Source organism: Xiphias gladius, chromosome 20 (assembly GCF_016859285.1).
Source record: "Xiphias gladius isolate SHS-SW01 ecotype Sanya breed wild chromosome 20, ASM1685928v1, whole genome shotgun sequence".
NCBI lineage: Eukaryota > Metazoa > Chordata > Actinopteri > Istiophoriformes > Xiphiidae > Xiphias > Xiphias gladius.
Genome location: NC_053419.1, coordinates 1,281,197 through 1,308,563, shown reverse-complemented (window position 1 = coordinate 1,308,563; position 27,367 = coordinate 1,281,197). Strand labels below are relative to the sequence as shown.

The 27,367-nt window shown below is 37.3% G+C and overlaps 1 protein-coding gene across 1 annotated transcript in view; it reads left to right on the top strand.

Moving 5' to 3' along the window:
• The window catches only part of LOC120806244 (stromelysin-3-like), a 29,080-nt gene extending 2,460 nt beyond the window's left edge, over window positions 1–26,620 (top strand). Inside the window, exons 2-8 of the mRNA XM_040157182.1 lie at window positions 10,308–10,591; window positions 19,608–19,751; window positions 21,057–21,190; window positions 21,322–21,536; window positions 21,653–21,857; window positions 24,993–25,253; window positions 25,383–26,620. Coding sequence (XP_040013116.1) covers window positions 10,308–10,591; window positions 19,608–19,751; window positions 21,057–21,190; window positions 21,322–21,536; window positions 21,653–21,857; window positions 24,993–25,253; window positions 25,383–25,510 — 1,371 coding nt within the window. The 3' untranslated portion in view covers window positions 25,511–26,620. The remainder of the gene's footprint in view (window positions 1–10,307; window positions 10,592–19,607; window positions 19,752–21,056; window positions 21,191–21,321; window positions 21,537–21,652; window positions 21,858–24,992; window positions 25,254–25,382) is intronic.
• Window positions 26,621–27,367: the final 747 nt, after the last annotated feature.

Sequence of the window (27,367 nt, the reverse complement as noted above, 5' to 3'; positions counted from 1 at the left end):
AGGCTGAAGTAAACAAGTAGCTGTTACTGTAATGGCACCTCACTTGTTAACCTGTGAATAACACTGTGACATACAGTAGGTAAAAGATTTCACTGGGTGCCTTTGCCAAAAAATCTGTCTAGGAGATCCCGTAGAACTCGTTAGCTGTGTGTTGAAAATACAGTATAGGTATCAATGCCATCAAAATAATGGATATAATCCAAAAAACTTTCAAACTTGGAAAAAACAGAAAGTAAAATCCACTAGCCTCTGAAATCAGCTTTACTTTCATAAATCGCCAAATTCCACTGAAATTTGAAATTTCACTTTCACAGTGTAATATGTTTCCAATTTTTATTAAATGATGCACTTGTTGTGATTACAATGTCGGAAATTATGGAGTTTGATGATTTAAATGATAAGCTAACAAGTTATTCCTGCTGGGTTTAATTAACTACTCCTCACAAGCACACATCCACACTGTGAAGGTCAGACAGAAGCATTAGGCTATTGTTATCTTTCTGAAAGCCTGTGTAATAACCAATTTCAGACTGGTGTTTGGGGACTGAATAACTTCCACATTCACAAAGACTACTTGGACGTCAACTTCTGTTGACCTTTTCACCGTGGTAATGGTAGCAGCTCTTGAGAGCGCTCTTAAATTAGCTGTTGAATTCTAATTGCTTCGCCTCTAGCAACTACAACAGTTAATTGCTACTTACTCATCAATGCATCAATATTAACAATCTAATAATGAAATACATAAAATATAGCACTCAAAAGACATTTTTCTGCATAACAAGTACTTTTGCTATTGATACTGTAAGTACATGATGTTTAAAGACCATTTTGATACTTATGTATTTCTTACTTGTACTTAAGTAGGATTTTAAATGCAGGATGTAGAATGAAGTATTTTTCCTCGTGATATTGGAAGTTTTACTTTAGTAAAGGATAAGAACACTCCTTCGATTACTGTCAGCTGTCGCTCTCACAAGTGTATTTTATGTAGCAAAGTTAAATTCTATAATGTACCTTGTTTACTCAAGAGGTTTGGTAAGAGTTGTTTACAGTGGAGGAGCAGTCTCCCATTTCCATTCATACCAATCCTCTTTATGTTGCAAGCATTGCCTCCACTTAGCATAATCATCCGGTTTGTATGCAAAACATTGAATTCCTGCTTACATCTGGGACTTTTTGTGGTTAAATATCTAGCCTTGAGAGATTTCATCCAGCATGTGCATTGTTTGTCTCAAGTTTGGACTACTTTTTATAAGCCAAAGGATGTCTGTGGGAGTAGTTCTTATTACAGTTGTAGTGTGGTGGTTTAGGGAGCCAAATCAACCTCTGCCCACTTTTTATTATTGCAAGTCATAAGGTTAGCGTTTCCCACTACTGTCTGATCAGCATCCTCGAAAACCTTTCATACAACACTCCCTGTGTTATGGTGCAGACAATCTGATGTCATGACTGAACAGGGAATTTCCAGACATCTGCTCACTGCGTGTGATGGAGCTTTGTAGGGGTTTGAAGAATAGATTTGTGTGTGTGTGTGTGTGTGTGTGTGTGTGTGTGTGTGTGTGTGTGTGTGTGTGTGTGTGTGTGTGTGTGTGTGTGTTTTTGTGTGGTGCACAGTTTTTAGTCATGTACATGTTCATACCTGCATGCACACATTGTATTTACATTTAAGACTCCCCGATGTAATAGATGCCATCTATTAGATAAAACAACAATGCTCCCGTGTGTAGACTGGCTCAGCACTTACTTTGGGTTGATGCTTGGGCATGTCAGTTTGGACGAGATGCAGTAACCACACTATTTAGTGGTGTCATATTAGCTCCACCTCCAGGATTCCCCTAGTATACAAAAAAGCTTTGTGTTTATGCTTTTTAAATGAAAACTTACTCCTTGCCCACACACTTGCTTTAGTTCTGTCACTCAACTTAAATTTCTCTCAGTTCAGCTAAGCCTGTGGCCTCAATTTTGTTGAAGGACTAAAACCTCTTCAACCCTGCCAGACCCACCACTGGGTCCATTATGATGTACTATTGTTGTGCAGGCATTGTTCATATTAGCATGTTTATTTAGCTTCAGTGTGAAAATCCCATTTAGATCTGAAATGATTAGCTTCAGTTGCAAATATTTTAATAATCGATTAATAGTTTCAGTCATTTTTCAAGCAAAAATGACACGTATTCACCTCTCCAACAGAAGATTTGCTGCTTTTCTTTGCCATACAGGATAGTAAACTGAATATCCCTGGGGTTTGGACTGTCAGACAAAACAAGGAATCTGAAAATGTCACTAACGAAGTTATAAGGGATACATTTCACCATTTTCTTTCATTTTATAGACAAAGCCATTGATCAAGAAAATGAACAACAGACTAATTGATAATTATAAAGATAATTGTAATATTATTAATTTCAAATACAAATAACTTTAAAATGAGTATCAAATTATGCAGCGGATAACTGGAGGTTTTTCATTTGATAAACTGGTGCAGCCACTGAAACTTGGCATCTAACATGTCAGTCAATGTAAACATCATACAGCTGCCAAGTGCCAAGCAGCCAAGTGTGGGAATACGCAGATAAAGACATATACAGTATATGTGATAATAATACTATAATAATACTGTGTATTGACTAGTAAAAATTTGTAATTATTAATCAAAGGGGTACACGAGAGATTTTGTACTGTGCATTCACAGAGATGAAGGTCAAGCTCCCAAAACACTGAATCCTAAACTTCCCCATAATGCAACTCAATAGGGTCTCTCATTAGTGCCTCACTTCCTCATAAATGCAGACTTTTAAAACTTGAAACTCAAATGTCAAAACTGATGTCAAAAATTTTAAGTCCAAAACCCAAGATGAGATAAGCCTGATGATATCATCAGGAATATCTTGGAACTTTGGAAAACTCCTTTCAGAGCCACAGCCACATTACACAGATTTTTTCACAGGCTGAGTAGGACTAACCATGAAGAGTAAGCGAGTAAGGGTATGTGTCCATAGAACGTTTTCTTTCTGAACGCCAGTTTGTTTTTTCAATTGTTTCCAATGAGGAGAGAGCGTATGCGGCCGCTGCACCCAGCACCTTTTTTCAGAGTTCTCCGCCTTTTTAGACTCTAGTTGAAAATCTCAGAACTTAATAAACTTATACTGGTAAAAAACCCAAGGGGCGATGCGAGCCTATCCTACAACAGCGGTGGTGATATGTTGTCAAGATATTGTTGTCATAAAAAACAAAACCCACGCGCAGTGCTTTTTTGATGAAGCCCTGGGATGAAGCGCACCTCAGCGCCCTGCAAGGGGTTTTCTACCAGAGAAAAACGCTATGTGGACATCCAGCCTACACTGAACTTCATGCGTAAAATCAGTGGAGTGGCTCGTTAATATTATATTCAACTATTCACAGGTTTCAAAACAAAGTTTACATGTTTAATCACAGATGCATTTTAATTCTCTTTGCTATTTTGAAACATGACCAAAATCTTTCCTTGCCTGTCAGTCAATGCATGTTAGGAGAGGCTCCAGCCTCATTAACCCTGAATATGCTTATAGAAAATGTACCATGACAATATCAATGAACAGCTGGATTTGACCCAGATGGCACATCTGAGTTTATGTCAAAGACATTGTTGTTTTAAGGCTGACCCAGGGCCAATGTGGTTTTTGATTGTCTAGTATTTGAACAAATGTCAAGCCATAATCCTTTTACGTTAGAGCACTTTTGGAGCTTTGCTTAAGCACAAAATTATTCTCATTGATTGTCTTATTTGCCTTCCAACCACGAAGGACAATTAATCAATAAATTAGACTCTTTAATCATGGGTCGAGGGGACTTCCTCACATGATTGAGGTTAATTCGACTTGAAATTTTGAGAAATATATCACATTAATCGTTTAGAAATTACAGTCATTATTTTACATAGTCCCCCATTTTACATTTTGCTGGCTATGAAACTGATAAATAATCTTTTAAACCCTTTGAATTAAAGCTAAAATATATATATATATGGTTTTAATGTTGTGGCTGATTGGTGTACATCATAAGTTCATTGTGACAAGCACTTGATTACAGTATTGCATTGAAACTGTAGGTGGTCTGATTTCAGATGAAAACATGAAACATGTTTTCCAGAATGGTAACTATTTCCATGTTTTTTTTAGAGAAAAGGAAAAGTGCGCCATTTAACAATAGCTGATGAATATTATGATAGAATATGATAGAAATTTGTCTGTTTCTTGTTCGACCATTGGAAGAATGCACCTTTTTCCTAACTGCTCACATTCATCTCAATAATTTGAGAATTAGTAACACAAGACAATGATGCAGCCCCATGACAGTTCTAACCTAATAATTTTCCACCAGCTTGCTATGTTTTCAGTTACAGCAGTATATTGGTCCAGTTTTTTGTCTTCTCTGATTAAAATGGCCCCCTCAGCAACTCTGGACCTGAACTATACCAACAATCATAGGCTAATGGGATAGCTGACCTTGCTGGCTTCAAACAGTCAAATCAGCAAAAGAGAAACCAAACCAAGTCAGCAAACAGCTGACTTTAGTGTGTATGGAGTGTGACAGCCACCCAGCACAGCACTATGTGACACTCATAAACTCATGTCATCAGATGAATTTGTGACCTGAAGCCCTAATCCCCTTTTTGTGGTCAACATCAAACACTCTCTGGTTTCAGTGTGACGATTTGCTGCTTTTCTCTGCTTTAAATCATTGCATAAACTGATTACCTTGGGGTTTGGATTGTGGCCCAGATGAAACGAGTAATTTAAAGATGTCACTAAAGGTGACAGGTGAAGGCCAGGTGTTTAGTGATGCATTGCCGTAATCTCTTGTTTGATTCTGACTGGGGATGTCTGTTGCATTTCATTCTCCTCTCTGTCTTCCCTTGTTTCCTGTCTGCCTCTACACTGTCTGCTATATAATAGAGGCAAATATGCCACAAAAAAAAACCTTTAAAAAAAACTAAAAACTCAGCCAGCATTCCTTAATGAATGTAACTGCATTACTCGTAGTCTTTCACACCCAAGCTGAAAAATGCAAGAACCGGTTCTACTAGTTACTGCATATCATCCAATTGCCCCTTACTCAGGATTTTATCTGAATTCCAAGACTTTTTTCTGAGTAAGTTCTTAGTACAGATAAAATAATTGTAGTGGGTGATTTCAACATTCATGTAGATGTTGACAGCGATAGCCTTAGTTCTGCATTTAATTCACTTAGCTTCAATTGGCTTTTCTCAAAATGTAAATGAACCCACTCACTGTTTTAATCACAACCTTGATGGTGTTCTGATATATGGCATAGAAATTAAGCATTTAATAATATTTTCTCAAATACCTTCTTTTGTCTGACCATTTTTTAGTAACATTTGAGTTTACAATAATGGACTATAGAGCATTTGGGAAAAAATTCCATTACATTGGGTGTCTAGCTGATAATGCTGTAACCAAGGGAAGAATTCCATTGTTATTTACTCCAATGCCATGTTTCAACTTTACTCCCACACAAGTTGATGATCATTTAGATAGTGCTGCAACCTCACTGGGTACGACACTCAAAACTGTTGCCCTGCTGAAAATGAAGAGAGCGAATCAGAGGAGGCTCGCTCCATTCACAAATGCGTGCTTCAAAGCAGACATCACGAAAGCTGGAAAGGAAGTGGCATTCCACCAATGTAGAAGAATTTTGCCTGGCCTGGAAAAATAGTCTAATAACATGTAACAAGCCCTCCGTAATTCCAGAACCACCTATTATTCATCATTAATAGAAGAAAAATAAGAACAACCCTAGGCTTCTTTGCAGCACTTTAGCCAGGCTGACAGAGTCATAGCTCTAATGAGCAATGTATTCCTTCAACTCTCAGTAGTAATGACTTCACAAGCTTTTTTACAAATAAAATTCTAACTATTGGAGAAAAAATTCATCAGCTGCTTCCCACAACTAGCACGGCTGTATTGTCCAGTACAGTAGTCTTAGAATCAACTGGGATGCCTGATTTATATTTAGACTGCTTCTCTCCTATAGATCTCTCTGAGCTAACTTAAACAGTTTCTTCATCTAAACCATCAACTTTTCTTTTAGGCCCTATTCCAATCAGGCTGTTTGAGGATGCTTTACCTTTAATTAACACTTCCATATTAGATCTGATCAATTTATCTTTTTTAACAGGCTACTACTGTAGGGTTTTAAGGTTGCAGTAATTAAACCTCTACTTAAAAAGCCTAGTCTTGATCCAGATGTTTTAGCCAATTATGGACCTACATCCAACCTCCCCTTTATTTCTAAAATCCTTGAAAAAGCTGTTACAACCCAATGACTGTATGTGATTATTTGCACAGGAATGGTTTGTTTGTTTGAGGAATTCCAGTCAAGATTTAGAGTACATCATAGCACAGAAACAGCACTGGTGAAAGCTACCAACAATCTTCTCATGGCCTCCATCAATGGACTCGACTCTATACTTGCCCTGCTAGATCATAGTAATGCATTTGACACCATCAATCACAAGGTTTTATTACAGACACTGGAGAATTTCATTAGGGATTAAAGGAACCACGCTAGGCTGGTTTAAGTCATATTTATCAAATCGATTTCAGTTCATTCATGTTAACAATGCATCTTCCATTCATACTAAAATTAGTCATGGAGTTCCACAGGGACTAGTATGTTTAACCCTACATATGCTTCCTTTAGGTAACATTATTAGGAGGCACCACATCAATTTCCATTGCTACACAGGTGACATCCATCTGTATTTATCTATGAAGGCAGATAAAACTAATCAGTTAGTCAAACTTCATGCATATCTTAAAGACATAAAGGCTTGGAGGACCTGTATTTTTTTACCTCTAAATTCAGACAAAACTGAAGTTATTGTACAGTTATTGGCCTTAAACACGTCAAACACAAAAAAAAAATCTAATCATACAGTTAGTTTGGATGTCATGGCCTCCAGTTCTACTGTAAGGAACCTTGGAGTCATTTTTGAACAGGGCATGTCCTTTGCCTCACACATAAAACAAGTCTCTAGGACAGCCTACTTCCACCTGTGCAATATACGGAAAATTAGAGACATCCTGTCCCAAAAGGATGCTGAAAAACTAGTCCATGCATTTGTTACCTCTAGACTGGCATACTGTATTTCCTAATTATCAGGATGTCCCAATAACGCTGTGAAAAGCCTCCAGTTGTTCACGAGTAATGAGGAACAAGATCATATTTCTCCTATATTAGCTGCTCTGCATTGGCTTCCTGTAAAATCCAGAACAGAATTCAAAATCCTTCTTCATACGTACAAAGCCCTTAATGACCAAGCTTCATAGTATCTTAAAGAGCTTATCCAAATAGAACACTCCACTCTCAAAATGCAGGCATATTTGTGGTTTTTAGAGTTTCCAAGAGAATAATGGGAGGCAGAGCCTTGAACGACCAGGCTCCTCTCCTGTGGATGCAGCACCTAGATTGGGCTTGGGAGGCAGACACCCTCTCTACACTTAAGATAAGGTTTAAAACTTTCCTCTTTGATCAAGTTTAGAGCCAGGGCTGGCTCAGGTGAGCCCTGAACCATCTTTTAGTTATGCTGCAATAGGTTGAGGCTGCTGGGGGAACTCCCATGACAGACAGGGTACTTCTTCTCTCTTCTTTTCTCTCTCTCTCTCTCCCTCCATGTATTATATCACAGTACTGCATGTCATTAACTTTGTTTCTTCTCTTTCCTGTAGTTTGTTCTTTTTCTCTCTGTCCTTGCTTTCCCTGTCCTCATTCTGCAGATATCTCTGATTCTGGAGCTGACTCATCTATGACTCATCATCATTATTAATTTTTGTTATTATTATTATTAATAATATAATTAATTGGTGCTGCTATCATTGCTGTCGCTATTATTAATAACATTAGTACACCTATATGTATTGCAAGTATTATTATTACCATTATAAATACCAGTCTGACAGTGCTTGAATACAACAGTATATACAGCTGTTCCTGATCTCGCTCTCTCTTCTGCCTTGAGATAATGTGTGTTAATATTTGGAATAATACAAATAAAATTGAAGTAAATTGAACCTGAACCTGAATAATCAATCAATCAATCAATCAGGCAAATCAAATCCAATAATTGTGCTTACAATGCTTACAGTATGTCTCTTATGGGACTGTAACTTGCTCTCAGTGTCTGTCCGCATTTACTATTTGATTTTCCAGTCTCCCTTAACTCTTCTGTATGGAAGGTGTAGTGGGTCAAGCTATTATTCTGGAACTGATAAACAATAAAAATACCATATTTTTTGGCATAAAAAGGATTACAAAGTGTTCAGAATTAGAAATATAAATCATCAGCATTTAAAGTAAAAATTTCAGTTGCAGGAACAAACCAAGTTCAAGCAACCGACTTGTGTTCTTCAGTTTTGGAAGCATTTCAGAACTTATACAATGCATGTGTTGACTAAATGTCTTGCTGATTGTTCATTCAACTCACCAAATCAGGTTGTTTCAAAAGATTGCAAGGGTAATAGCATACTTCCCAGCATGCACTGTATTTGGATTAAAATTTTCCAGTAAGTGTTCATTTGACTAATTTGTGGAATGTTCTGATGAAGGTTTGCTATGTCTTTTTATACATGTCTCAGATAACTCTTGGTCTTTACTCTACTGACAATTAAAACAATGCAAACATGATGTCCACTTCAACCACTCATAGCTCTTTTTCTTTGTAACATGACTCAGTCACATGGTCAAACCAGGATCTGCTGATCCACATTTGGATGTGGCTGTGCAGCAAAAGCTATAGTAACAATGTACTACACGGGGGAGCCAAACCTTAAACTGCTTTACCAGTAAAAAAATTAATCATGTCTAATGACACCCTCTTGACAATATAACTAAATAACTAAACCTAATTTCTTTTTTTTCCTTTTTTTTCTTTTTTTTAACCTTAAAACTTAATTACTTCGATAACTCAAGTTATCTAACCAAAACATTATTAGATGATACAACTACACTGTAAAACATTATACAGTATGTCAGTGGAATCAACTAAGCTTTTCTTATTAACTAAATTGAGATATGCAAGTTCTGTTAATTTCAACAGAATGTCTAGTTTTAATTTTCAGACCACTTTGGAAATTATTAACATAAGTTTTTGAAACTTGAGGTCAATGCTAACCACTTTAGTTTCCAATTCAGTCCCTACCTCCGCATGTGTAGTAATTTTAAACTTAAAAGCTTTAAACTTAGCATAGAAGAAGGGAGCTCCACCACTTTTTACACATCTAAGTCAGTCTAGAGGATTACTACTGCATATTTGAAAAAGTTGTTGAAAGCCTTTTGTGGCTCAAGAGGGAGCTGTGTGAAGTCTGATCAATGTAACCATGGCACCAGAGATGATGTCTAGATGATATCTCTGGTTCTGCTGCATCGATTGTGGTCCTTTTTTAAAAAAAACAGTCCATCACGACTCCGAGAATGTCATAAGAGTGCAATGCTAAATCAGTGGAGCCCTTTGTAAACTGAGTTGACACAACTAGCTGGCCCTAAAGTTGAGTAACCTCAAAAAGACTTCATGATTGGCTTATTTCTTTGAGTTTTCTCCCACTTTTACATCTACAAAGCTAAGTTTTATTTATTTTTACATATATATATATATATCAACAGGTAGAACTTTAAAGTCGCTTAGATGAATGAGGGTCTGTAATTTCAGTTTGTGACTAGTCCTCCCAAGGAACTTTTAAAACTAATCTATCCTTTTATCTGGTGTCATGGGTGTTAACTCTGAACTCAACTAAGGAGTTTAAATACATCTGAAGGCTCATAGCAAGGATTATAGATGAAAACACATATATGCTGATGCCTTCTACATGTATATATCGGTGATGACCATCCGATCTTTTCAGAAAGAAGTAAATGCACTCTGACATTATGTATGACAATCTTCTATAGAACCAAATTCCTAAGCATGTATAATGACTTACTGTATCAGTTAGATTTCTATTAAGAACATGGATCATCTATTGAGAGCAGGAACATCAAAGCATTGTGCCTGTGTAAAATGCACACATTTCATCTTTTTGGAATTTAGAACAAGCTTTATAATAAAAAAAAGGTCTGGAGGTTGTCAGAAGCTGAGCGTAACCTAAAGAATGCCTGGTCTGTGGTAGAACGGATGGCATACAGGATGATATCGTCAGCATAAAAATTCACATTGCAATGCTCAGTTGGAAAATAGATTTTATTTATTAGTATTTATTTTGGCTAATAAAGACTCTGTATGAAGACCTCAATGACTGTGCCTGTGTTAGCAGGGATGGCCTCACAGCAACAGTCAAACTGGCCTGAAGAAGAGGGGCCGGCATGAACAAGACACACTAAATGAAGAGTACCATTTGAAGTCTGTACCGGGATCCAAAAATGACACAGAGTTCTGGAAGCGCCCTCGCTGTGGAGTCCCAGACTATCCCACCTTAATGAAGGTTGACCTTTTGTACTACAACCTGAAGAAGAAGAAGGGAGGCCTGAGTAGACAGCAGCGCAGGAAGCGATTTGCACTGTTTGGAGGGCGCTGGGAAAAGACTGACCTCACTTATAAGTAAGAAACACAAATATTCTGTTTGTAAGTACATTGGCTAATTCAGTTATGCAGTTGTTTAACACTGCTTTTGTCACTGTCTCGTAATCATGAATGCACTGCTCACACGAACTATTTCTGGGATCACTGAATATTATACCGTGGACCTCTCTGTACATTTAGAAAATGTTCCTATAAAATAACTCAATTTAAATTACGATTATTTTAGAATACAAGATAAATGAGCTCTGTGGTACTCAACTTCTAAAAATCTGGCCGTTTTGCCTTCTCCATTGTAGTTAATAGACAGCCCCTCTCTGTAATCTGGTTTGAGGATCTCATGACCTCCAGAAAAACAAATCCATTTTATCTGAGTGTATTTAATTGGAGCAAAGCAGAGCTGACCGCTTTAGTTTGGTATTGATCTCTGACACCAGAGATCTAGGGAGGTGGGTTGAGATGGTGAGCTAATAGTTACGCACAGAAAATGTGTTTGCATTTTAGCTTCACAGGAGGGCTTGTGGTGTAGGTTGTTTGTAAATTCAGATGGTCAAAGCAGGAAAATAGGCAGAGTTGTAGCCACCTCGTAAATTGTGGAATCATCCTGGAACTAAAAGCTACACTGTTTAGTTATTATTATAGTTTGTTACTTATGTGTTTACCATGATGGTCAGTGTGACAAAAGCAGAGTTCTAAATTAATTTAGCACTGCAGTACCCGGTTTGTCTGGGTGCATGTGTTGACAATGTACACATACTGTTGCTACACTACACAGACTCTTGTGTTGTGTGTAAAAATATTCTGATAGGCTGAAAAACAGATTGTGCTCTTTTTCTTTTCTGGTGTAAATAAGCATGCACAGTATCTGTTTCTCACAGAGCATTCCAAAGAAGGCAGTTCAAGGATGATTGGAAACACTGTTGTCTTTCTTTGCCATTGCCAAGAATAACACTGACTTTAAGAAAAACTTTGTGAAACTGCCATTCTACTCAATGCATAACAAGCAAGGTAGATTAACTGTAGCCAAAGCCACTCATGCATGCATTCAGCTTACAGAAGTATATTTACAGATTGATTGACTGATACATTTATTCATTTTGCTAAAAAAAAGCAAGTTCAAATATGACTCACTTAGAAAGGATGCTTTCTGATCTTAAAAATAAATCCAACCTATAACACTAAAAATTGCTCCAAACAAGTCTTATATTGAAAATTGATCAAATGACTAACCTATGTGTAATATAATAGGGGTTTTTGGTAATGGTAAACAAACAGAAAGCTATCACCTAACTCTGCAATTCCCCTCAGCACTATAGAGTGTTCAGAGCCTTTCAGCTCATTGTTTCTGTTTCACATCCCAACTTTACTATTTTGGTTCAGTGTCAGTGTTCTCAGCACTGCTTTCCAGCAGCATGCAGCTGTTTTGAGTGAAAAAACCCTGATAAACCCCCTGTAAACTAAGCCCTGCACCAAACAACAGGCAGACAAATTTACCAACAGCCAGTGAACAGTGTAGAGCATCTAGCAGCTCAAGAGCCAGATCGATTATTGCAAATTTTAGTTTTTGTTTTCCCCTCGAATGAGTGACAAAATCTGACATACAGTGTCATGTTCAAATATTTTCAATAAACCCAGAATTCTAAAAGAACAACAACAGCAAAAACCAAATAAAACTGGGTCTGCAGGCAGTTATTAACGGGGTCCAAGCCCCCCACGCAATTCTCAACTGGTGGCCTGATGAGGCGATTCAGGTTGGACCTGCAGGCCCATGGGCGTGATGCAAGTCTCAGGTTGAGAGCAGCACAGACATTGGAAAACATTCCACCAAGGTTGAAATGTTTCTGAGGGATATATTCTAGTGGGCATTCCAGAAGGTGTGGTTAACCTAGCCTGGCATAAACTCTGGATTTGGGGTTGAGTGGACCTGTTGCAACTTACCTTAAGGTTTGGTGTAAGTGATCCGAAAGTCATGAGGGTCCTTAGATGCTATGTACAACAATTTATGCAGATTGAACTTCAACCTAAGTTGAGTTTGTAAAGTAGGTCTTGCATATTTTTCAACTTTGTGTAAACGTGCCACCTAGTGGACAATATGCGCCAAATTTTGCACAGATCCTGCATGTGGCAAGGCAAACCACTGAGCCAACGTTTGTGTCGAATGGACCTATGTAAAGATTCAACATCATTGCTTTGTAGGAGTACAAGTTTTTCCTTTATAAGTTTTGCATTTTTTGGAGCATCAAAATTCTTTTAATAACTTGTTATCATGGTAGTACATAGATGATACATGCAAATTTTCATGCATGCAGATCAAACTTACATCCTAAGTGCACTTATATCCTTGGAGAAACAATTTTAGCATATTTCATCAGTTTGCAACAAAAGTGCCACCTAGTGGCCAATTTGTGCCAATTTTTGCATAAAGCCTCAGTGGAGCATGGGAAACTACTGAGCTACGTTTCATGTTAATAGGAGTGATTATTGCCAAGACATGTAACAATTCCTGCTTTGACTGCAACCTATGGGAAAGTTGTTCCTTTATAACGTGCATATTTTTTGGATAATCAAAATAGATAATAGATTATGAGAGAAAAGTTTTGTGCAGATCAGACTTAAAATGTAGGAGGAGTAAAAAAACAAACAGGTTTTACATATTTTGAAATTATTGCGACAAAAAATTATAGATGGAAATTGGCATGGCCTATAACACGAGATTCAGCTAAATTCAGGGAAAGCGAGCATATAAGGTTTTTAAATGTGCAATGTACAATGTGGGACTCACTGGCCAGAACATCCTTACCTTGATTATAGGTCCAACTGTGGGTGGACATGTGTCATTTTTGGTGTCTGACAAGTGTGCACCATTCTATACCTCGCCTGAAAATTTCACTTGCATAACTTTTACTGTGTATGCTGCAGTACCACTTTTACCAACGGAAGAATATAAATAAATAAATAAAAATAAAAATCTGGGCAATTACAATAGGGTGGCTCCTGGCCGTGCTGACATTGGGAGTCATGCTGCTTTGCATGCTTGGCCCCCAGACCACTTGGGCTTGGACGTACATCGTACATTATGGTGCTTTTAGCAACATGTGTACAATGACAATGCTAACTTGCTTCTGTTTAGCAGGTATAATCTTTACCATATTCACCATCTTAGTCTAGTGTGTTAGAGTGCTAAAACTTATTAATAAGCAGTAAGCACATAGTACAGCTGAGGCTGATGGGAATGTCATTAGTTTAGCAGGTAGCTGGTCCTAAACCAAAGGTTTGGACAAAGGGTAATTTTGACCTGATGATGGCACTAGACAAGAAATTAGGCGCTTATCAAAGTACTGCGCTATTATACTACTGTTGCTAAAAAGCACCATTGTAGAGACCTCAGTTCAGTTCCAGGTTCTAGTGGTTTAGTCTTAGCTGGGCGCCCCTTCAAACCAACACATTCTCACCCCAAAGTTTTCACATATGGAGGCTTGGTCAGGACTCATTTGGCATCACTTTTTAATGCACTGGGTACCCCTTTAGCGTCACCTTTTAGCATTCAGGGTACAGCATTAATGGAGTACTACATTTATTAAGGGCAGCAGAGTTGCCAGGAGGTGCCTGGGGAGGATGGTGAATGTAGAAAGTGCAGGACTGTCACAACAGAGACTAGGGTTTGCACCCAGAGTCCTGTGTGTGGTTAGGTTTAGTCAACAAAAGTACTTTGGTTAGGGAAAGATGGAGGTTTTAGTTAAATATAAATAAATGTGTTTGAAGTCACTGTAAATTTTTTCTGTATTAAACCAGACAACAATCTTTCCCTAACCTCAACTAAATTTGTGAGTGCCTAAATATAACCATTAAGTTTAATAAGTGGTCACTACAAATGGATATTGTAGAGCAAAATCTGATATTCCGGTGGGTAACAAGTATGTTGCCAGTGAACATTTTACTGATATGTTCAGTATCATCATATTTGCGACTTACCGAATACGTAAATTAACAACATATCTTCATTATGTTGGTAAAAAACCAGTGACAATTAGGTTTCATACAAAACGTATTTGCTGTTGTGGTTTAGTTGTTTACAAAACTCAAATTTTTAGGAGACAGCTCTATTTTTGGACTTCCCTGCACACTGAAAAATGATGCTCAAGGGGTACCCAGTGCATAAAAGTGATGCCAAAGGGGCCCTCACCAAGCTTCCATATGTGACAACTTAGGAGTAAGAACACAACCTGGCAGTAATGTCAACCACAGGCAACAAGGCCGGTGGCTCCAATGGATGAAATGGATAACCAACATTTAAATGAGGCAAGAACACAATGTGTGTGTTACATGTGAGCTTAATGTTCTTCTTAAGCTGCTCGCATGGCTAAAACCCTCATTGGTGTAGACCTGTCAGAAGTGCAAGGGCTCCTACCACAACTCACAATTTTACACTGACAGTTATAGTTATTCAAGGACACATTCAGAATGTCAGAGACCAAACACCAGTTTTATTGTATACTGTATGAATAAAGCTTATCAAGACTGCACAGTAAGCAATTTAGTGAGCCCTAAACACTACATCCCCTATACCAAGACCATCAATTTATACTACCTGGGGGTTATTTTAACTGTAGCCACCATAGCAGAGCAGTGTGGTCAAACTCTGCTGTCTGTTCATTTTAATTTTTGACTCATGCTTTTTCCTTTCACAGCAGCACAAAAAGCTCACCATCCATTTGGTGTGAGGGGAATCCCTTACCGAAGGTAAAGAGGTTCATATTACTTATTGTGTGTCGTGTCTGCTCTCTTCCACACAACTGAACCTTAAGAGAGAGCCCATTCTCTTACCAGTGTCTTTTAACACAATATCATAAATTAAACACTGAGGCCATGTATGCGTACTTGGGGTCTTGTAGTGAGGGGGAAAGTGGAACTAAGTTTCCATTTACCAGGGCCTCAACATGGGGAGAGCCCTCAAAAAGACTGGAATTAAAACAGTGCTCTTATCTGTATTATGGAAATTTGACAGTATTGGCATGATAAGTAAGCTGTTACAGTTGGTTGAATAAATAGTTTGACAGACTATTTCTTGTATCTAAAACAATATTAGAGCTTATGAGAGGCGCCCCCCTCTGGTAGGAACTGACGGTTAAGTCCACTCCTGCAGTGCAGTGGACAAAATTAGTTTGTCTCCAAATGCCTTAATTGTGCTGAAGCTGATGGCGAGGACTTAAGGTGAACTTTAAAGCAATCATATCATTAAAAACAATTTGGCTACTTAAAGAGAAAAGAAAGAAAACTATCATGGGGAAAGCAGCCGAGAGTTCCTATGAACACAGCTTGGTAGCAGTGTTTGAGAATGGTTTAATATAATAAATTATTAAATTTAATAACATGTCTAGTTAGCAAATATTATCATAGGTAGCTTGTTGATAAATGAAGCAGCATTTGCCTCAGTTTGAGAAACGTGAAGAGTTTGAGAGAGAATGAATCAGCTGCAGGTCCATCATCACCATGTTTTGTAGTTAGTGAGGGATGTCAGACAAGCTGAGCTCATAAATGTGTTATTAAAAGTCATTTTAAACAGTCATTCTCAGCAGTGTACACTGAAATGAGATTTACAGCAGTAACACTAAGCAATCTGTTTTATTTTACATTATAAATATTGTACATATTTTTCAAATTTTAATATACTTGTAATAAACAATGTTTCTCAAGAAATTACCTTTGAAACATGATTGGTTCACTATATTGTTCTGATCAGTTTTACTGATGGAAATAAACCTTTAGAAAAGTTTGATACTCAAACAGTTATTTAACATAGCACCTATATTAAGACAAGTCAATCAGTTTGAGAATGATATTTGCAGTTTTAATACTCAAGCAACCTTGTTTGTATATCTATGGATTGTGTTTTTAGGTTTATAAAGCTTTATGATGCTAATTTTATGTTGCAACAGTCCCTACTAGCACCTGTTGGAACTAATTCACCTTAATTCTGCTGATAAAACATGTTTCCAGTGAGATTGACTTTTATTATGAAATACAGCAATACATTAAGAGAAGTACCTTTGTCTTATTCTCAGGATATAATGAAGACCTGAAAACTATGATGGAAATAATGTTGTAAAACCTCACAGTGAAGTATCGCACAGTAAATTCAGTATGTCGAGAAAACGGGACTGAAATACAATGGCTGCAGAAAGTATTTAGACTCCTTTTCTTTTTGCACACTTTATTGTAGATTTAATATTAATTGGATACAATTTCCATTTCCCCCATTAATTTACTCCAAATAACTGATAAAGGCAAAGAAAAGACATATTTTTTTAACACATTTATTAAAAATCAAAAACTGAAATCTCATTTACAGAAGTGTTCAGTGGCAACGTTATCAATTTACATTTAAATCTACAGTACAAAAAGTGTGCAAGAAGTGAAGGGGTCTGAATACTTTCTGAAGCCAATGTATATGAAAGAGATAATGATATCCTTGGAAGGTGTAAGTCACACTGAATCTAAAAATATGTCTATCATGTCTATGTGTCTTCTTATTTGACTGAGTTATAACTCCGAGAAGGAAGGAAGGAATTTGATTGATGATTATTTTTTTGCCATTTTGAACCCAACAACAACAACATATCTTATTTGCTGTTAGCTGTGTGATGGGAGCCCCTACAAACTCTTCTCCATAGACTCTTCTCCATATATTTTTTCTTCACATACTTTGTATGGAAATATCAATAAGCAGAGTGCTTGGGACTATGCAATATACCTTCAATGTGTGAACATATGTTGTGTGGACTTTTTTCCTTCTTTTAGTTCCTTGACATGTTTTTTAAAATTGTTTTTCCTAAGTGTATACATCTTTGGTATGCAACGAGAGTAATTGTGTGTGTGTTTTTTTAATTTGTTCCTTTATTTATTCACAGCTTTTAACAATTGTTAACAGCAAAAAACAAAATAAAACAAACAACATAAAAAAAAAAACTATTGAAGTATACACTGATCACAACATTAAAACTGGTAACTGGTTTTAATGTTGTGGCTGAATGGTATATATATGCATAAATATATACTGTATATATATGCAGTATATATCTATATACGGTTTATTATATATTATTTATTATATATTGGTGTATAGCTGAATGTTTTTAGGGCTTGGTTCACCCAGTCATTAGATGTTTTTTTAACTCCTAGTGAACAACAGGCTGTTAAGTCCTCTATGGAAATAGATTTGGAAGGAATGCAATATTAACCACACAGACAAGGATGGCCCTCAATGAAAACAGAGCACCAGCCTTCCACTAGAGACAGGACAGAACTCAATAACCACTTTGCTGAAAAGTTAAAAATTACAGTTAGGTCGATAAGTATTTGGACAGTGACAGATTTTTGTAATTTTGCCTCTGTAAACCACCACAATGGATTTGAAACAAAGCCATCAAGATGTGATTGAAGTGTAGACTTTCAGCTTTAATTCAAGAGATTTAATTTAAAAAATCACAATAACTATTTAGGATTTACAGCCATTTTTATACATAGTTCTTAATTTTCAGAGGCCCTTCACAGTTGTGGGACAAGATACTTCGGACAGATGAAACTAAGATTAACTAGTACCAGAATGATGGGAAGAGAAGAGTATGGAGAAGGAAAGGAATGGCTCATGATCCAAAGCCACCACATCATCTGTCCAACATGGTGGAGGCAGTGTTATGGCATGGACATGTATGGCCCAAAACATACTGCGAAAGCAACCCAAGAGCTTCTCAAGGCAAAGAAATGGAATATCCTTCAATGGCCATGTTGGTCACCTGACGACAACTCAACTGTGTCTGCTTTTCACATACTGAAGACAAAAATGAAGGCAGAAAGACCCATAAACAAGCAGCAATTGAAGGCGGCTGCAACAAATGCCTGGCAAAGCAACTCAAGGGAGGAAACTCAGCATTTGGTGATGTGGTTACAGACTTCAAGCAGTCATTGACTGCAAAGGATTTTCATCCAAATATTAAAAATAATCCTCATAATTATGTCGGTTTGTCAAATTACTTTTGAGCCTCTGAAAATGAGGGACTTTTTATAAAAATGGCTGTAATCCCTAAACAGTTAATGCAATATTTTTTGTTAAACCCCCTTTAATTAAAGCCTAAAATCTACACTTTCAATCTCACCTTGGTGGCTTTGTTTCAAATCCATTGTGCTGGTGTACAGAGGCATAATTATGAAAACTGTGTCACTGTCCAAATACTTATGGACTTAACTGTATATACAGCATTTTACTATTTCAACACAAAGACTGTGTCTGGTTTGTTTTAGTTTTAATTAGAATTGGAGTTAAACTCAAGTCATGGTAAGAGTTGTCTGTAACAACTATACCTTTTTTTACTTTCTCTTTTTATTGTAATTACTTGTAACAAATTCTTCTGTCACACTTACAGCATGCTGTAATTTTCTGTTTCGATCAACCAAGTGCATATTCTCCAGGAAAATTTGCATTTTCATTATCTGTGGTGTACCATTTTGCCACAGATGTTGGTAGTTTGGGGATCAGAAAAGCAGGAAAAGAGCTCCATGTCTTCTGTTAAAGAGGTGCCCAATATTTTATATTATTTAGCCCGTTTTTATCAAACTGAAATTTTAGACTTAAGTGAAAGATAAATGTAAAAATCCTCCACTTTTACTCACAAAATTAATAATAAAAACTTGTCAGGTAGGTACTACATTTCTCCTTATTATATGATTTCTCAGATGTACCTCATCTACCAACAGCAGAACGTGTCCGAGCAGGATTTTGTTTCGATTTCAGACCAGTATCTCATCCATATTTTTACATGTATACATCTATACACTATAAATATATTAGATTAATGTTTGTTTCACATATTAATTATTCCCAGGAATTTAAAGATTTCACAAAAACTTAATTATATTCCTATAGATTCTGGCAGAATACAATACAGCAAATTGGTGTGTGTGTGTGTGTGTGTGTGTGTGTGTGTGTGTGTGTGTGTGTGTGTGTGTGTGTGTGTGTGTGTGTGTGTGTGTTTTCCAATAGGATTGTGCGGTTCCCCTGGCAGATGAGTGAGGGCAAAGTGCAGCGTGTCTTCCAGGATGCATTCGGTGTATGGAGTGCAGTGACTCCACTAAGGTTCAGAGAGGTCACCACTGAAAAAGCTGATATCATTATTGACTTCAACAGGTAAGAACCAGCAAGCTACACAATACACAGTAGGTTGGTTATAGCCACCATTTGACACTATGATACAGTAGATTTCAGAGAATACACCTCTAAGAATGAACTGAGGAGCCAACCGAGGAGTAATGAATGTTTTGTTTAAAGTGAAGAATGAGCCCAATTCATCGAGTAACTTCCTCCTACTTACAGGAAAATGTGGAGGAACCTTTAATTGCAACTCTCAAGTGATCACATAATTAATCACATGTGCTCAGACAGTAGCCTATTACAAACAAGGATTTAACCTACACCTACCCCATTGTCTATTCTTTAATAAAATCTTTACATTTTGATATATTATTCTGCAAAAGCCTAAAAAATATCTCCAGTAGAAATTAACATTAAATCACCAGCCATGTAAAATAAAAAAAACTTCCGTTGGAAGACAAGGCATATCAGAATTTTTCGTTTTTTATAATTGCTAAACCACATTTCTCAATACTGAGTTCACTTTTTTAAACCTCTTCCCACAGTTCTCTTTACCAACATGCAGCTCAACACAACAGTTAATCTCATATCCAAAATGCACTAATGCAGCCAAAACACCAGAAACACATCTCAGGATCAACTCTGGTACCAGGACATTGACAACATTTGTCTCCCAAAAACAAAAAGTTTTCAGTCAGAACACACAACAGCAACAGGTGGCATAATAACATGGATCACTATTTTCTTTGAAGTACATTTTAATCATTTAGTATAAACAAAGATTCCATTAGAACAAAAATGCTGGAACATGCTTTAATAGGCTTTATTTTTTTTTGCCATTTTTGCACAGAGTAATCTTAAATGCAATTCATGAATAGCAGCCACTTATAAGGGTTAGTTTACTGTTGGATGTACATGAAACCATATTTGGTCCACAGATTAGAGATTAGTACAAAAAAATGAAAATATATTATATGTTTAAAAAATTAGAGTGTCTACAAAAAATAGAACATTTAAAAAATAATATATTAAAAAAAGTCACCATAAAACAATGATTGGAGAGTTTGAAAATATTTAAAAAGCCAAAAAAGATAAAAATGAGACAATAAAAATCTTCATTCATGCTTCTTGAAAATAAACTTTTTAGGTAGGTAACTGGGATGGCAGCAGTGTGAACAGGTAGGAGGGGCATTCTCAAATACTACACAGGCAGTTCAAATGATACAATTTAAAATTATATTAGTCTCTTATTCTGCCACCTTGACTTTCAACATTCCTAAGCATACAGAAGGTGTGATAATAGCTATTCGATTGTGTACAATAAAAGAAGTCCTTGTGTAGGTACTGGCATGGGGACAGCTTACCATTTGATGGTCCTGGAGGAATCCTCGCTCATGCCTTTTTCCCCCGGACACACAGAGAGGGAGAAGTCCACTTTGACTACGATGAACATTGGACAATGGCCAACAATGTGGGTGAGTAAATTTGCACCACTTTGAGGTAAATGGAGGTCTTGTTTTATGATAAGCAAAACCTGGTTTTAAAGGGTTATTCTTATAACTGCAATTCAGTGAACTGCTTGTTCATCCTTTGCTTCCCCATTTAGGCACCGATCTCCTACAAGTAGCAGCTCATGAGTTTGGCCATGTCCTGGGCCTGCAGCACTCTCTGGAGCCCGATGCTGTGATGTGTCCTTTCTACAGCGACTCCTACCCTCTGCAGCTGAGTGAGGATGACAAGAGGGGTATTCAGTATCTGTATGGCCCTCCTCGGCACGCACCGCCAGAGTTGACGGAGACCAATGAGATTGACATTGGAATGGTATGACAATAATATTTGGAATGGACCTCAAAGCCACAACCACTTCTGTATTTTGCAACTTTGCATGTTAGTCCACAGACAAAAATATCCCTGCTGTGTATGTGATTGTGCCCCAGGCGGATGCCTGCAGAACAAACTTTGATGCTGTGTCCATGATCAGGGGAGAACTGTTCTTCTTTAAGTCTCGATATGTTTGGCGTATCCGTGATGGGCAGTTACAAGCTGGCTATCCAGCCTTGGCTTCACGCCACTGGAGAGGCATTCCTGACCACATCGATGCTGCATATGAAGACAAGTCTGGCAACATCTGGTTTTTCCAAGGTTAGTCATAATATAGAAGCAAACTTGAAAAGACTAGATTTTCTGAAGTAAATGTATGTGTACTCGCTACTGAAAACTTGCAGTTGAAACACATGAAATAATTCAAATTCTATAACATTTGAAGTCCTACTTAAAATGGTATTCAAAATACAAATACTGAAAGAAGATTACATTTCTGTTTAAATGTAAGCACTGTGAGTAAGTGAAAAATTAGTGAAGTTGAAGTATAATTTGAAGTGAAAGTGCTGTTGAAGATTCAGTTGAAGTTTGAACAATGAAAGGAGTTGCATTGTCCAACAAAGTTTGGGTGAAAAATTGATGTGAAAGTGTCAGAAGTGGAAGTCCTGAAAAATATTATTGTCAAGTGTATAAACTGGAAAGTGTCAGTTGAAATGTCAGATTGCCAAATGGAGTGAAAGCAGTTGGAGTAAACTATGTATGAACAGTGTAAGTTGTGTGACAGAGGAGCTGAAGAGGTTTCTTTTTGTTCAAAGGTGAAGATCTGAGACCTGAAAGGGTTTTAAGTGTCAGTTGACATGTACAGTACACAATAAATGGAGTTTAGATGTTGAAGTGTAATCACTTAATGCAGATGAACTCTCAGATAAAGAATTGGAAATTAAAACAGTGAAACTGTCCGTTGATGTGTAACATCTTGTCATTTGAAGAGTAAAAGATAAAAGCAGTTGAAATGTCAGTTGATCTTAATGTGCGGAAGACTGACTGAAATTTCATGAACGGAGACAAATTCATCTAGTGCTTTAGCATGTAGTTGAAGTTTGGGTAATCTGACATGGAAATTTGTGCTGTTGACCAACCGACCATTTGCTAAACCCTCCCCTCAAACAGTGATTGTCCAATTCTAGCTTAGTAAAAGTAAAGCTGTGATCCAGGTAACACGCAAACAGCTGCAAACTTGCACGTGGACAGTGGACACGCATGCGCACCTGCTTCTATATATACTACAATCTGGGGAATGCGTACACTGACATATTCAGCGCATGCACATTAGAAAACATGATGTGACCTCCTGACAGCAAGAAGAAGCACTCCTTTTATGGTTGTATCTGGCTCAACGTGACTAAGAAGAAGAAAACAGTTTGAAAAACTGCAAACAATAATAGGACCAAGGAAACAAGTGTCCAGTTTTCTTTTCTAGCACATTCAAATTTTGGTCTCTGCGTGGACCCCTGTGGACTTGGGCAGATACTGAAATTTATGTCACGCAGACCCATGTGGCCATGCAGACCCACATGGCCACGAAGACCCGCGTTGATATGGAAAGAATGAATTGACCTTAACTGGGCACGGCAGGTCTGTTAAGCTTTGGATTTCTCCACATGCAGACTCAGTGTGCATGGGTGGTGACTTTTTTAATGCGTTCCCAAAATCTGTTCTAACTTAAGATACAAGCATTAGCATGTCAAGCTAACTAACTTATTAAGTACAGCAGTAACCAAGCATTTCTTCCAAAGTCAATAAGCATATCAGTAGCTATTATTACGTTGGGTAACAGGTTATGTTACAAAAAGGAAACAACCCACAATGGGAGCCTTGCTACTACACCAGCATGAAGGTTAACGTTAGTGGCTCTGTCCTGTTTTTTATTGGATTTAGGGGAGTTTAAACTCTAGCAACCCAGGCCAAACTTGCTACCCACTTCCCAAAATCAATTTTTTTTCCCTTCTCAACAAAGCCTTTTTTGTATAAGTTAAACATATTGTCTGAAAATACAAAATGATAAAGTTAAAGGCAAAAGTGGTGAGGTTGCTGATTTTTTGCCTGGGACATGCATATTTAGCCCCATGTATTTGGTCATCAAGTGCAGATTTAAGACTCCTACACATGGTCCTTGTTTTAAAATGATTCAGCTGGAAAAATTAAAAAGTCAGCTGGAGTTCTCAGCCGACTAAGTTAGTGTCAATTAACTTAGCTAGCTAATAAAAGCTTATAAAATCTACTAGTGACAATTGTCATTTCAGCCAACAAAATCTATGGTCATCAGAAAGAAATGAGAAGCCTACTTTTGTTTACTTATGTTTGAAATCAGGAACTACTTAAAAAACAATTGCAGTATAATTTTAATGGTTAACTTGCCACTGTTATCATTGTAAACTGCACATGTGGCAAGGACGAGTGGAAAAGTTGACAGCATAGACAGTAACTAGGGGGGCAGGGCTCTGCAAAAGGGTCACTTGCAAACTGTGCTGGCAATACTTATCTTTGAGGGAACAGAGAGAACTGAGAGTCCAGTATGAAGGAAGCTCTCATATTAGTTCCGTCCCACCATCCAATTTTATATAAACATGCTCTGCTGGAGTATAACTATACATCTATACTATATAAAGGGTACAAGTCGATATTTTGCAAGGCTGCACAAATAACTCTTGGTGAGTCATTTTAAGTTGTGATTTCTAGCGCAATGTCTTTCCAGACATAATGTCCAGTTACTCGAGATAATTCACGGAATATGATGTCAACAGTTTTCATTTGGAATCATTTCTGCTTAACAAATAGTTGTTTTTGTTGTTTTTGCCCCCAATGAATTACCACCTTTCACCTTGCTGCCTTGATATTAAATCTTACTCCATGGTGTGTCAGTACACCATGACATCACTGTTGGGTGTGGTTACAGATGCAACAGACTGGAACCTTTCAACCAGAGGATACAGTAAAACACTGCTTTTCAGCCAACAGTTAACCCTATAAAAGACATTTTAAATAGCATCTGAATCATACCAAGGCCAAAGCATCCCACTTGTGAGATGGTGTATTTTATTAAGTCACTCTTTAAATACATTAATGTTCTTTGAGCCAGATCAGGTTGTGTCAAAACATTAACTGTAGGGAAGATAAAATAACAAACATCAGACAAAGCATAACATATTATTCCAACTAATGGCAAATTCTACTCTGCAAAAACAGTGGGCTCAATAACAAATAGTGCAAAAAAACTGAAGATATTAACTACAATTTTATTTTCCTTATTCTTATTATCACTGTAGTAGTAACATATATAACTCTTTAGTTGTAAATGTTTTTTCCAAAATTAGGACATGGCTAAAAAAATATTTACAAAGGTCCATGAAATATTAGGTGCACCTTGGGTTTTATTCCATCTTTATACCGTGACAGGTGACAACTACTGGGTTTTTGATGCTGAGAGGAAGATAACAGGACCGGATTCAGTTCAGCGGCTGGGTCTTCCTGTAACAGATATCCAAGCAGCTTTGAAGTGGGAAGAGGACAGTGTTGAGAAAGTGTACCTCTTCAAGTCCACTTCTTACTGGCCCTTCAATCCTCAGGAGAATCAAGTCGATAATGTCCATCCTCACAGCGTGCGTAAGTGGGGAGGAGTGCCCAGCCATATTGATGCAGCCTTTCGGGACATATACGGTGAGGAATTTAATCAGGAAAAGCAACATTTTAACTTTCAAAATTTATTTCTCTGCCTCTGTCCTAGTGACTGGTAAAAGTCTGTTCATTGTTTTGAAATCCATAGTTGCCTTTCTCACCCTCTGACAGGCTATGCCAACTTCCTGAGTGGGCTGCACTATTGGAAGTTTGACCCTGTGGCGTTGAAGGTGGTGGAAGGCTACCCCCGCAACATTGGCGTGGATTTCTTTGGCTGCTCTGCCTTTCTGTCTAAATAAGTTCATACATATAACTGCAAAATTTGTATGTTGCTTTTTCAGCTTAATTCCCCATACAGAACATTCTAGCTATTTTGGAAATATAATCAAAGCTGATGTATTTTGTTAAGACGACTCCAAATAATTTTTTGACAGCAATGGATTTGCAATGGATGGATGGATTGCTGGATAGATGTAAATGGTTTCTAATTTACTGCAAGTTCTCAATAACAGTCACACAGTAGTTGCCTACATTCACAGGAATGATCAGTTTGAGATGAGAATAATTCCCCAAACCTAACCCAAATAGCTTAAATTGTGAGTAACTCCATTATAGATCTCAGAGGAACAGTACTGCTGCACTGACCTCTGTGAGTTGAAAGGTTCAAGTCTGTAGTGATGCCTTATAGTGTACTAGTACAGTGGTTGTGTTGTGGAAAGAATATTTAGCCTCCAGAAACTGGCAGTGCAAGCAGGATTATTAGGCTGGGTTCATGTACCCTTTAATTTGTGGAGTAGAAAAAAATAGCCAAATCAAGCAAGACCTTGTTTACTAGCAAAGTTGAGGGATGTATTAAGGCTTCAGTATGCTTCAAGGGACTAGGCTGTACAATGTGCTTGACCAAATCTAAATGCAAATATGATTATATTTGTTCTGAGTGCCCACATCAAAAGGACAGGTACAAAGCCTACCTCTCCTTGGCTCCATCTAGGGTCAAATACTGACCCTAGATGGAGAACTGAGATCAATATTTCACAGAAATTCTTGACAAAATCTGCTCCCGTTTCCTGGAAAAATACCATCGGAAACCAGAGATTGTTGGCATGTCTTCTTGACTGTCTGTTTACACCCATGTGTTCAAGTACTAAAGACCACTGTTGCGCAAGTTTCTTTAAAAATGAAACTTGCGTTTTATCTTGTGTTCCTCATTACATATTACTTGTTGAAAAAGTAATTACAATACTTAACTAATTACTCAACAGCAAAACTAATTAGTTCCATAACTTGTAACATTACTTTTTGTTACCTAACACAGCACCATCAAAGGTGTGTTTAAGTCTCTAAAGCCTCCACACTCACTTGTTGCATCTTCTGTATTTAATGTGTAGAAATAGAAAAACAAGACATTGTGATTTTTCATAAAGTTAGGGTTCAAAATTTGTTATTTTATACAAATTAAGTTGAGATGTGTTTGAAAGCTTTGTAGTGCCAAAAAAGATTTTTTTTAAACAACAAAAAAAAGTGACAGGAAATACAGTGTTTACTTGCAGGGGATGACTTTTTGTGGATCTTTGTCACAGAGATCCTGAGATCCTTCTTTTGTATGTCCCTTGCTTCCAAGATTCACGGAAAAAGTCACGGAAATTTTTGGAAAATGTTGTAAATTGCTTTTTCACAGGGTTGTAAGGAAGCAGGCTGCTTGCTAGGTAATGAACTCTGACATGCCCACAGTGACAAAGGAAAAATGGGAGGGGGGATGTTTTGCAATTTGCTCACTTCCAGTGGTTTTTTCTGTTATTTGGATTAGTAACAATTGTATAATTAATGAATTTAAAAATTGTAATCCCTTACACTAATTGGTACTGAAAAATGTAATTACATAAATGTAAAGTGTTACTAAATAATATGTTACTGCCCAACACTGTTGAAGATTATTGAAGTACTGAAACAAACATGCCTTCACAAAAACATTCCAGTTATTTTTCACTGGTCACCTGTGTGGCAAAATATTTGTAGAATGACTTTGATTCAATGACAAGAAAAACTAAATAAATGAAAACTATGCAGGTAGTTCAAGTGTCTCTGTCTCAGACAAGCGGGATGAATATTTCATCCCCCACGGGGCATTTAAATGGTGAAACATCATATGCATAGAT